Consider the following 14,019-nt stretch of genomic DNA (forward strand, 5'->3'; position numbering starts at 1 on the left):
TGGTGTTATGTTGGTGAAGTTTCTGCAATTCCTAATAATGAAACCGTACATTCTCATAGCTTCAGAAACTTTTTGTTCAATATGCAAATTGAAAGTTAACTTGCAGTCAAAAATGACACCTAAGTCTTTGAGGCTATTACATTTTTCCAAAACAGAGTTCTGAATTATATAGTTAAAGTTAACTGTCGTCAATTTCCTGCAAAAACTCACTACTTTACATTTTGCAGAATTTAATAGTAGTTTGTTATTAGTACACCATGTATCAATAGCAGTTAAGTTACGCTGAAGTTCTAAACAATCGCCAATAGTGTCGATCTTACAGAAAATTTTCAAGTCGTCCGCAAAACACAATTTTTTACAGTTAATTTCTTGAAACAAATCATTAATATACAGTAAAAATAATAACGGTCCTAGATTGGAGCCTTGCGGAACACCAGACTTAGACAGAATTAAATCTGACTTAAAGCCATTATAGAATACATACTGTCTCCTTCCTATTAAATAACTACCAAAGAATTTAATTAAATTAACAGAAAATCCTAAATTTGATAACTTGGATAATAAATACGGATGAACCACCTTATCAAATGCCTTCGAGAAATCTGTATATACGACATCAATTTGTCCTTGTTCATCTAATACTTCAGAAATAAATTGTGTCATCACTACCAGGTTTGTGACGGTAGATCGTTTTTCTATGAATCCGTGTTGAAAAGGTGCAATATAGCCGCGAACACACGGATATATACGATTATACAGAACAATCTCGAAAATCTTTGAGAAGTTACACAACAGAGAGACAGGTCTGTAATTAGATATATCAGATTTAACTCCATTTTTAAATATAGGACATACTTTTGACTCTTTCCATATTTCAGGATATTTTCCAGTTTCCAAAGACAAGTTAAACAGTTTTTGAAGCGGTTTGACAAATATTCGTGTACAATCTTTAACTAGAAATGCTGGAATATTATCTGGACCAGTCGTCATTTTATTTTTTAATCTTTTAAAAGCTTCCAGAATTTCATTTTCTTCAAATTTCAAAAAATTAATGGTTGGTAAATTAAAACCCTGAACGCTGATGTCCTCTGGTTCATTATTGTCAGTAGATACATATACTTTTTCAAAAAATGTTTTAGAAGCGTTGACAATATCCTGGGGATTATCAAAAGTATTTCCCTCATAGCACATTTCACCTGGAATTCGCGATGACTTATTTTTAGTATGTACATAAGACCAAAATGATTTTGTTTCAATGGTAATACTGTCTTGAATGTTTTCAATGTAATTGTTATATGCAGTTTTAATTTGCTGTTTAATAACTTTGCGCAATCTTTTAAATTCTATGTGATATATTTCGTTTCCTGTTTTTCTATACTTTTGACGGTTTTTGGCTTTGAGTTTAATATTTTTAATAATATCTGAGTGATACCAATTTGGATACTTATGTTTATAATTTTTGTATACCGGAACATATCTATCAACTATTGTATACAATATATTATAAAATTGCTTTAATGCTATATTTACATCATCGTAATTATCTAAAAAGTCCCAATTAGTTTGTAATAGTTCAGAATACAGAGAAGTGAAATTTGCTTTCCGAAAATTATACATTTTCGAATTAGAATTTGGTAAAAACCTAATTTCCTTTTTTCCCAAATTATTAATCCTTATCATAAGTGCAGGATGATGACCATCTTCTTTAACCAGTGAAGAATCATCATGAATAATATCACATTTCTCTGATGACATTACTAAATCCAACAATCGACCTAAGTTATTAGGCACATCATTGTATTGAACTAAATTAAATAAACTTAAAAAATCTAATACAGTTGATGTTTTTATATCTAATCTGCTTTGATCTACAAACTTGGGTACATTGAAGTCACCTAATATAACAATGGTTTCATTAAATATATCCAGTTGTTCTAAACATTCAAAAAAATATTCGAAGTCTTCAGAACTTAATTTATCAATAATATAAAGAACTAAAACATAAAATTTTCTATAACCAACACAACATTTTACAGCTAACATATCGATTAGGGGAAACTGTAGATCGTATGTGGATACATCGATAACAGACGATTTAATCTCCGTCTTCAGCGCTAATAAGACGCCTCCCCCAGTGGTTTTATCTACAACATCAAATTTTCGATCCTTTCTATACACATCGTATTGATCAGGAAACAACTCTAGACTGGACACATCCTTGTTCAACCAGGTCTCACTTAAAGCAATAATGTCATATTCACCCTCACTTACACTAGTATAAAACTCTGAAACTTTAGAGTTAAGACCACGTACATTTTGGTAATAACATATAAGTTCACATCCTACAACACTGTCGGGCTCTATTGGTTTAAAGGCACTACCTTGGGTATACCATTCATATACTTGATTTTGAAAGATCCATTTCCACTCGCATTCATGTTGTTTAGTTCAACCTTTACATTGTTGTAATAATTAATTTGATTTCTAGTTCGATCAAATGACATTGACACATTTTTGTAGTTCCCATTTCTTAGAAATTTAGCTTGCCGTATTAAAGCAAATACATCATTTTCATCATCTAATATGACCTTAATTGGTCGAATTCGCCCTTGGTTAACTTGCCCAAGTCTGAAGAGCTTAATGTTGGCAGTATTCACATTAGGACTTACGCTTGAGATTATTTTTTGAACTTCAGACTTATCGCTATTCTTACGATGATCCTCAGATAGTTGTTGATCCTGTTCCGGCACACCAAAGAAAATAACATTTCGTTTTCTTTTATTTCGTTCGTTGATTTCTTGTATTATTTCTTCCATTTCTAGTGGGTTCGAAGAAGATTTCAAAATCTGGTTATCATTTTTTAGGGCTTGTATTTCAGCCTGAAGTGAGAGAATTAATGATTTTAAGTCCTTAATCTGATTACCAATTTGTCTACAATTTATGCAAGACCAGTCACATCCCTTCTCTTCATCATTAATCAGTTTAAGCTCATTTGCACTAATGTTAACACAAGTATGTCTAAATACTTTAGTACACACAGAGCATTTTAACATTAAATTTGGTTTGTATGATTTGCTGCAGCAAGAACATATTAAATTTGACGGCATATTTCCGAAAATACAGCTAACGATACGCTTATGTTCCTCCAAATACTTTAAAAAGAACAAGAAACAAAAAAAAACAGACTGGAATGTGTTACCTTACTTTATGAATTCTTGTAATTAGCAAGCAATTAAAAATTCTAATATACCTGTTCCAAAACACTAATTGCAAATCACTTTTTAGACACTTTTTAGTAAAATGAAATCACAACAAATATCAAATATTAATACGTTGATTCGGTTGATTCGGTTATTAAAGAGATTCGATGTTGCTTCGATCGTGTCTCAACTACTACTAGTGAAATGAAGATCTTAAGAAGGATTGCTGGAAAAGGACTACGGGACAGGGTAAGAAGTGAGGAAATCAGATGCATATGTGGGGTAGACAATATAAATAGCTGGGTAAAGAATAGAAAAGAAGAGTGGAATCAACACATAAGCAGGACGTCTGAATCAAGGATAGTAAGAATAGCCAGGGACAAGTCACCGTTAGGCCGAAGAAGTATAGGACACCCAAGGAAAAGATGGAATGACAATTTATAGACAGAATGAAAGGAACCGTTGAAGAAAAACAGGCAGTACTGCCTATATAAAAGAAAAAGTAGAAGATGAAATTCTTTAGGTAGATTTTTGGTAGTACCTCTAATGTGCTTCTTTGGAGTTTTACTGAAGATTATTGTTTTCGTTTTAGTGGGAGAAAATTCTAGGCCAGTAGTGTTTGACCAATTCTCTAATTTCTAAATGACTAGTGGGTTAAGGGATTTAGAGATGTCATTGATGGCAATAAGGAAAAGTGCAACGAGTAGACCATTGAGGAATGTCGTTTAATTGGATTTTTGAATAAAAAAGAACGTTATCTATTCGAATAAGTTTCGTCTATATAGGAAATTACTAATAAATTTTATATTTCCTGGAATTGACCAACTTAATAGAATTCTAATATCTAATCCCCAAATGGCACGCGTTATAAAATAAAATAAAAGATAGCCATAAGCCAAACATACTTGATCACAACCAAATGACCCATGAATTACAGATTCAATATCCACTAGGTTGTCTAATGTAGATGTGGACTTTCTAAATCCATTTTGTATAAGGCTTGTTGTTGTTTGTTTGGGTTTATATGACTGCGGACACTAAATCCATTCGCCAATTTTACTATTTTTTATTTTATTAGTCATTTTTTCGTATCTTATCCTAAAACTAATACTAATATAACAAACAATTCTACTAATAAATAATTATTTTTGTATTTTTTTTTAATAATTTTTTATATATATATATTTTTATTAATTTTTTTCCAAATGATGTTCTCAGAGTTCCACAGCAAAAACTGCAACATTCTTCTTTAGCCCTCTACTTCATTATTGTATAAGGCTAGGTAGCTATAATATCAATAAGTCTAATACTATCTAGTATCTATCAAGTGGATAAACTGATTAATTGTAGCAAGTTTTGTTCTATTGAGTTTTTTCACTAAGCTAATACTTTTCGAGTTATTTGCGAGTGAATATTATGTTCGTTTTTTAACAAAAAAAAAACACGTTAGACGGTTTTACGAAAATAACACAATAAGTAAGTATTTGATCGAAAAAAGTATTCAATAAAAATATAGTTTATAAAAATTTTTAAAAAAATGTCTGTATAAAGTCTTTATACTCGAATATTTACAAATCGAATATTTCAACGTGAAATAACCAAAAAATGAAGCACATTTCTGGTAAAACTCATCGCAAATTTTTGAAGTGTTTAAAAAAGCTTTGTTTTTGTTTTGAAAAAAGTTCTAGCATTAAAGTAAGCACGTTACGCTGAAAATAAAGTTGGTCCTTTTTTGTAAAAGATAGTTTTAAAAAATCGTCAAAGTCACCCTCTAAAAGGGAACTTCATAAAATTTTTATTTCGAAAGAGATGCTATAAATTTGCTATAAATCACAACAGAACACGATTTAAAAAGAAAAAAAGTTGTTTGTATTTTTCGTTTGGCCCCTCAAGACGAATAAAATCAAATTATTGTTACCGCTTCACAAGTGACTTTACTTATGTATTATTTATAATATGATCTGTAAGTTTCATCGTAAATTTAGTTTTACAGTACCTATTTTTTTTATTTTGAAAAAATGCCTTTTTTTAAAAATAACTTTCTAATTTATCAGTGATACGAAATATCCCAAAGTGTTTTGCTTTTCTGAATATTTTGTTTTTCTGTAATATAAAAATTGGTTAAGATATGGCTGTTCCGAATTTGCATATACTCGTTAATAGTGACTCATTGAAGCCCTTTTAACTACAGCCTTTCAAAAATAAGCACTTTGAACTGATACTTACAGATCCTCTATAAGCATTACATACATAAAGTAACTTATGAAGCGCTACTGATTAATTTCATTTGAGATGCTAATTAGGAGGTGATTTTTAGATTTTTTTTACAAAAAAAGGGATCAACTTTATTTTGTGCGCAACTTGTTTACTTCTGATACTAGAAACTCAAAAAAAAATAAAGCTGTTTTTAAACTTTTTAAAAAAGTTATGATGAGTTTTCCCCGAAAAATTCTTAATTTTTTGGTTATTTCATGTAGAAATATTCAATTTTGAATTTGACAAATAATAAGAACCTACTTTTTATTAGCTACAACTCTGCTTTTACTGGGTCTACGACTTCATATGTCATATTTATATAAAACATTTTTTTCACTTTTTGATAAGCTGTATTTTTGCTATGAACGTTTTTTTGGTGAAATACCTCCTTTTTAAGTTATTTGCGAAAATCCGTCTAAAAACGTACTATTTTTTGAGAAATGAACTAGTGAAAAAAAGTCTATAATCAATTTATATTTTCAACATTTTTGCAGAAACAAAAGCAAAAAAAAATTAATACAGATTAATATGATAGTGACTGCTGCGTTAAAATTTTGAATACGGGCCACGTAAAATAATCGCGTGTTCTTGGCTAGTTTCTTGAGTAGGGAGAATTTTACACTTCCCTCTAAGGCTAGTTCCAACAAATTTAAGCTAGGCGCGCCACTATACGGGCAGGTTTTAAAGACAACAAAATAATGCATAGGCTTTCGTATCTTTCCGTATTTATCAGTCAACGCTGATACCATAGGTAAATTATACAAACGGTCCAATATCTCGAGAAATACACTTCCAAATGAGAAACAAAAAAAAAAGAGTTTTTAATACTTTTCGAAAACCTATCGAATAACACTAAACATGACCCTCCAACCACCACCTGGAGGTGGGGTGGGGGGTAACTTTAAAATCTTAAATAGCAACCCCCACTTTTTATTACAGATTCGGATTCGTAATGAAAAATTAAGCAACATTTATTCGAAACATTTTTTAGAATTGTTGATAGATGGCGCTTTAATTGGAAAAATACGATTTATCAGCGCCATCTATCAGCAATTTTAAAAAATGTTTCGAATAAATGTTGTTTCATTTTTCATGACGAATTCGAATCTGCAATAAAAAGTGGGGGTTGCTATTTAAGATTTTAAATTTACCCCCCACCCCATCTCCAGGGGGTGGGTTAGAGGGTCATGTTTGGTGTTTATCGATAGGTTTTCGAAAACTATTAAAAACCTCTTTTTTGGTTTCTCATTTGGAAGTGTATTTCTCGAGATATTAGACCGTTTCTATAATTTACCTATGGTATCAGGAAAAATCGTTTTTTCCAATTGAAGCGCCATCTATCCATAGTTCGAAAAAATGTCTTGAATAAACGTTGCTTACTTTTACGTAACGAATCCAAATCTGCAAGAAAAACTAGGGGTTTCCATTTGATATTTTAAAGTTACCCCCCACCCCACCTTCAGGGGGTGTAGTGGGGGTTGGTGTTTGGTGAACAGTGGAGTAAACTTGCCTGAGATTGGACCAATTACAAACAAGCATTACAGCGCGGTGAATTTGAATCACTCCTCTTGGTTTAAAAACAAACCATAGATGATTAAAAATCCAGTAAAAAACGAGGTTGAGTTTTATAATAATAATGTGCACATAATCAAATTAGATTATTGTGGTTCACAATGGTTCCAAATGCTGAAAACGTGGTCATGAGGTAAAATAAAAAGTCCCTATTTAGGGATTTTCATGCTTACAGTTGTTTTCTCATACTATTATAGAGTCGTTATACGCATGTATAAGGATAAGACTGGATCTAGTCTTATTCATAACTCCCGGACAAGTGAGCCATGCACTACTTTATTTTGGCGGGCAGTGAAAGTCAAAAAGAACGCTTATATTAAAATCGCTGTAAAGCGTTTTGTGGTTTATCAATTTTATTGCTGTAAAGTAGATTCTTCTTTTTAAAGTATATATTAATGTAAGATAAAAGTTGACTAAAGATTTGATAACAGTAAATGCATAAAATTTGTTAATAAATAAACAGTAAAAATATGTTTGAAATAATCAAAATTTCGTAAAAATGCATTCAAAAAGTACATCATTTTGCGATTAATGTTTATTAATCTCAAAATGTACAGTCAGAAGATACAGAATCACATTGTTTTAGCTGCCTTTGCATTGCTGGGAGTTGTTTGAATACAAAAGTGTGAAATGACGCATATTACATGATTCTGGCGATTGTTGCGTATGTATGGGCGGTTGTACGTAAGCAATAGGTTCTGGTTCTGAATATTGTAAAAGTCCCTTACTTACCTATAATACACCATTTCAAAAAAATATGCGTTTAAAATAAAATTTTCGAATTTCTTTCGGCCAAATTGGATGCGCCATTTTGTTTTTCAAAAAAATAATGTCAGATTCGTAATCAGCGATGCCAAAAACCCTTAGGTACGAAAGTAATTATGAAGTGTATGAACAATATACGCTTTTAAAGGTTCATACCTTTTCGGCATTTGGAACCACAGTGAGCCATTCAGATGAACAAAAAAATACACTTTCTTCAAATAAACTTTTTTATCCCATGTCTAGATTTTGTGTCACATTTGAATTACCAAAATCGATTATCTATAACAAGAAATGAACTGACTGATATGGTAACATTTAGCGCGCCTATGAGTATTACAATATTGTGCCTTCGTTTTTGATAGTGTCACGAATTTTTTGATTTTTAGTCTGCCTTTATAAACTAACAGTTTATGGATTACCTTAGAACGCCGACATGATGAACCAAAAAAGAAGATGAATCTGGTAATTTTTCTAGTGACATTATTGGTTGTGAATCTGCCTTTTGAGTTTACTCCTCCTGGTTTAAAAACAGGGTATAGTACATTTGAATCTTGGTGACTGTTAAACACAATCTAGGAGTCTGTGTATGGAGAAGAGCAGCCACAGACAAAAAATGGTGGAGGCAAAAAATAAAGGAGGCCAAGGCTCAATTTGGGCTGTAGTGCCTTAGAAGAAGAAGACTGTTTGTGTGAAGAGTGAAAACACTCGAAATTTAAGGCACTAGTACACTTTAGAAGACAAAAAAAAAGCATTTTTTAAAGTTTTTTTTTCTCATAACATTTATTAAAAATGAACATAAATCTTTTTACATGTTAATATCTAACTCTTAGAGTCAATTATATTCAAATGGGAAATAAGCCACAATTTTACCTAAAAATGATTTTATTAACGTTTCGACGCTTAAGTCGGGTGTCGTTGTCAAAATACAAAATAATACTAAATAAACAAAAATGTTGTTGCTTAGTAAAAAATTCTTCTAATAATTTATTTAATCTGACTCATTTATATCGGCAATTCAGACACGTATTATACATTTTAAAGTAGACGACTTTAAAATGATATTGCCAATATTGATGAGTTGCGTTCCTGGGACGACTTTACTAAAAGATAGTTCATTCGATTACATGAAATCAATCCCAACTCAAGAATATCCGCCACAAAAAATCATAGCATGTGATCTGTCTTTAAAAAGACAACCAAATGCAACGATGACAGTAAAATTCTCGCGTTAGAGATTCCATAGTAAATCACGAGGGAAAACCAGGAAAAAACCTCGTGATACTATCCCGACATTGTAAGTATTTGGTCTTACATTTAATTTACCTTCAATAAATAGAAAGAGGAAGTCAATAGAAAGAAAATACCACGATTAGTAAATCAATAACATATCGAGTTAGTACAAATTTTATATTTTAGTATTACTTATTGTATATCTATGTATTATTAATATTATTTATAATTTAAACATATTAAAGTCAGAATTTGGTATTAGTTTTTTGAAGGTAAATTAAATGTAAGACCAAATACTTACGATGTCGGGATAGTATTCACGAGGTTTTTTCCTGGTTTTCCCTCGTGATTTACTATGGAATCTCTAACGCGAGAATTTTACCGAGATTTTAAAAAGACAACCAAATGCAACGGTTGCACTGAAACTCTCGTGTTAGAGATTCCATAAGGTTTGTTCGTAGAACGATCAGCAACCGTTGCCAACCATCAGACGCATGCGCGTTCGTAGTCTACGAACGCTAACTGTTAACTGCGCAACGCTAACTGTTCACTGCGCATGCGTCTGATGGTTGGCAACGGTTGCTGATCGATTGGATCGTACTACGAACAAACCTATAGTAAATCACGAGGGAAAACCAGGAAAAACCTCGTGATACTATCCCGACATCGTAAGTATTTGGGTTTACATTTAGTTTACTCTCAAAACTAATAACAAATTCTGACTTGATATTTTAAATTTTAAATAATACTAAAATACTAAATATGTACTAACTCGATATGTTACTGATTTACTAATTTACTATTTAGCTTCAGAACAACACTAACTCTTAGAGAATATAAAAAATATATCTTTTTTCATTTATGCATGTACACTAATACTGTAGAGGGCGCCAAAGTCGAGGGCTCGAAAAAAAGTAGTTCCGATGGCGGACAGTTAATCTCAGCATTTGGGATCTCTGAAACAAAAAAATCGTACGGCATTTGAAAAAGGAAGGTTTCTTACGTGACAATTTACCACCGTTAGTGAAAAATTCCGGAAAAAAATTTACGGATATTTGAAAAAATTTTATGAAAAAATCGCCCGTTTTTCTTTAGTTTTTCATGGTTAAAAAATATAAATTTTTTATTTTTTGGTCAAATTGTTACGTAAGAAACCTTCCTTTTTCAAATGCCGTACGATTTTTTTGTTTCAGATATCACAACCCTGAGATTAACAGTCCGCCATCATTTTTCGAGTCCTCGAGTTTTGCGCCCTGTACAATATTAGTGTGCGTGCATAAATCAAAAAAGATATATCTTTTTTTCTCTCTAAGAGTTATACAGGGTGTCCAGAAACTCTCCCGAAAAACGAAGACTGGAGATTCTTGAGATAATTTTAAGACAATTTAACCCAATTCACCTAGTCCGAAAATGCTTCCTAAGGGAGTAGAGCTCTTTGAAGATGGCGTCTTATAATTAGTTTTTCTTAAATATCTCCAGAACGCTTCTATTTAGAAAAACGAAAACTGGTAAACTTATTTATCTTCCATAGATAAATCAACTACATTAATTACGAATTTCTAGTACCGGTCATTGGCGCCCGTTCTGGGTAGGGCAAATGTTATTTTATCGTATAATTTTTTTATCTTTAACTTCTAAGTATTTTTTATACTGGATTATTAAATTGCAAGGTATTCTAGTACTAAAAGGTATTCTTGCTTTAAGCCGGTAGGATGCACCGTTTTCTAGAAAAGTCGATTTGAAATTTTTTCGTCGTGTTGATTTTGAAAAAAAAATTTCAAATAAAAACCGTTTAGAAACACGAAAACTGGTGCGTTTATTTATCTTCCAGAGATTAATCGATTTCTTTAGTTGCAAAATTCTAGTACCGGTCATATGTGTCCGTTTTGAGTAGGTCAACGGTTATTTTATCGCTTAATTTTTGTCTTTAATTTTTAAGCATTTTTGACACTTGATAATTAAATTATGAGGTATTCTAGTAATAAAAGTTATTCTTGCTTTAAATAAGTAAAATACACCGTCTTTTTTTGAAAACAATTTTCAAAATTTTTTCAAATTCAATAAACGAAAAATTTTAAACTAGAATGCCTCACAATTTAATAATCCAGTGTCAAAAATGCTTAGAAGTTAAATACAAAAAAGTTATGCGATAAAATACCAGCTGCCCTACCCAAAACGGGCGCCCATGACCGGTACTAGAAATTCGTAATTAATGGAATCCATTTATCTCTGGAAGATCAATAAGCGTACCTGTTTTCGTTTTTCTAAATAGAAGCGTTCTGGAGGTATTTAAGAAAAACTAATTATGTACCAGATGCCATCTTCAAATAGCTCTAGCTCCCTTAGGAAGCATTTTTGGACTAGGTGAATTGGGTTAAATTGTCTTAAAATTTTCTGAGGAAGCTCCTGTCTTCGTTTGTCGGAAGAGTTTCTGGACACCCTGTATATTAATATGTGATAAGCTTTATGTTAATTTTTAATAAATGTTTTGAAAAAAAAATTCTTGAAAAAAATGATTATTTTGGGTCTTCTAAAATGTACTAGTACCTTAAATATTCCTTAAGTTGTTAGAAATTGTTTAATTAACCGTGTAATTTTCTTTCCATAAGAACGTTTTACACAGTATTAAAAAACAAAAAAAAATGAATGACGGTAAAGTACTTCTCTTGACATAAAGAAATAGGGATTCATTTTTATACAATAGATATCAAATTATCAAATGCAAGTGTAATATGATTTATTTTTTTTTCTTAGGGCGTTGGTACTGTGGTTTCTGGTACTACATTAAAAGGTGTGATAAAACTAAACGATATCCTCATGCTAGGTCCAGATCCGTTGGGACGTTTTCAACAAATTGCTGTAAAAAGTATTCATAGGAAGAGGATGGCTGTCAAAGAAGTTCGAGCAGGACAAACTGCTAGTTTCGCACTTAAGAAGGTAAGGTGTATCTTTTAGGGAGTGCTGTTTCAAGGTACTTCCCTATTTTAAATTGTTAAATTATAAATAACCCATCTCTATAGGGAATAGAGAGATATCACAAGTGCATTTTTATCGCACGCTAATAGCAGAATGTACGAATTTTGACACTTACGCAAGCGCAGAGTGAATGTTAGGTTAATACCGGATTAACGCCTCCCGCTATTTAGGTCGAAATAAGGGACGGTAATAACGTTAAACGCTAATTTGACATTTGGGATGAAACATAAAAATAATTTATAGAATACAAATTTTATAAACTAAAAACTGTGAATCACCTTGTTTCCTGTGTTGAGAAACACATGTGTTCTTAGTCCAAGAGGCAGGAAATATTTTATTGTGCAAAATATGAAGAACGAAAATTAATTGAAAATTATATTGCTGTTTATTGGAATAATTATTAGAGCCATTTACTTTCGTACTTCTTATGTTGCACACTGAAATATTCGTTGTCGCGATAATCCAAAACAGTCGTATGTTGGTGGAATGCACCATACAGTCGGTCAGCTGTATGACGGGACAGAGCTGGTCGGTCGGCCCCAGTGAATGTACAGGCTTATTCACTATATTTTGACCCTATTGTAAACTGCTTTATTTACAGAATTAGAAAAAAAATGTAAAATACAAAAGTTATTCGATTTTTAAATTATGATTTTTTGACATATATATCGTACTAGTGACGTCATCCATTTGGGCATGATGACGTAATTTTTTAAACTATTTTAAACCATAAACGACTATTTTTTAAATGGGAATAGGGGTCGAGTGGTAGCTCATTTGAAAGGTTATTCAATTCCCTATTCAGTAATATAAACATTAACATGATTAATTATACAGGGTGTCCAAAAATTTTTTTTTTAGTTAAATTAATTGTTTAATTAATAATTCAAAATTTTTTTGTACACCCTGTATAAATAATGATCTTAATGTTTATAGTACTACATAGAGAATTGAATAACCTTTCAAATGAGCTAGCTCACGACCCCTATTCTCATTTAAAAAAATAGTCGATTACGTCATCACGCCTAGATGGATGACGTCACTAGTACGATATATATGCCAAAAAATCGTAATTTAAAAATCGAATATCTTTTGTATTTTACATTTTTTTCTAATTCTGTCAAAATATAGTGAATAACCCTGTACATTCATTGGGGCCGACCGATCGGCTCTGTCCCGTCATACAGTTGACCGACTATAATAACTTTTATTTATATTCAATTTAGAATGTGTGAACTGATTTTCGGCCTTAGTAAATGGATTTAATTACCTTCGTAGGAAAGAAACTTTGATACACTCTCAGTAACCCCTGTTCTACGTTTCGCTTGACCGACCGCATTATGTTTCTCTATACAATCACAGTAATCAACTGTCAAAAATTTAGCTTTGGTAAATTCAAAGAGATTTTTTAGCGCTGCCTCTCTGTCTATCTTATTTTGTCTACAATAGACTACTTTTTGTGCTTAGGATATTAGTTATTTAGATATTTTATATTATTTTTATAGTGATTATTTATATTTATGGTTGGTTAAATTATTAAAATTAAAATGCATGTCAACCTGCTCAATATCCAAATTCATTTTTCAATAAAAAAACAATTACAGTATTAAACCCCGCCCCAGAACATTTCCGATAACTCTCTTGACAGTTATATCTTCCGTTAATTACGTCTTGACACTGTATTAACGTTTGCCTTGTCAATATCTCTCTAGTATATCTTTAAGGTACTTCCCTATTTTCATTGTATATATCTAAATGAGAGATTTTCAACCGATTTTGAAAATGTGGAGGGATTAAAAAAATAGGTTAATTTATTTTTAGTATTGTAAGTAGGGGTTATTATCCCGATTTAGCCATGCGGCTCACACTCCCTCTAAGGGGAAAGTGACTCATCCCAGATACCTAGGGTATCAAAAGGATTGAGCTCTGGTGGGACTCTTTCCGTGTTATCGAGCCCTAGGTGACTTGGTATGCAGGTGTGTCTCCCAAAAATTTTCGTACACTTCTGGCCGTTGTGAGT

General features: G+C 31.7%; 1 protein-coding gene across 5 annotated transcripts in view; it reads left to right on the forward strand.

The window, feature by feature from the left end:
- LOC114338965 (GTP-binding protein 1) overlaps nt 1–14,019 on the forward strand; it is a 71,794-nt gene that overhangs the window by 41,684 nt on the left and 16,091 nt on the right. For all 5 annotated transcript variants that reach the window (XM_050644158.1, XM_050644163.1, XM_050644159.1 and 2 more), the window contains exon 8: nt 11,778–11,960. In XM_050644158.1, coding sequence (XP_050500115.1) covers nt 11,778–11,960 — 183 coding nt within the window. The remainder of the gene's footprint in view (nt 1–11,777; nt 11,961–14,019) is intronic.

Source organism: Diabrotica virgifera, chromosome 2 (assembly GCF_917563875.1).
Source record: "Diabrotica virgifera virgifera chromosome 2, PGI_DIABVI_V3a".
NCBI classification, from domain to species: domain Eukaryota; kingdom Metazoa; phylum Arthropoda; class Insecta; order Coleoptera; family Chrysomelidae; genus Diabrotica; species Diabrotica virgifera.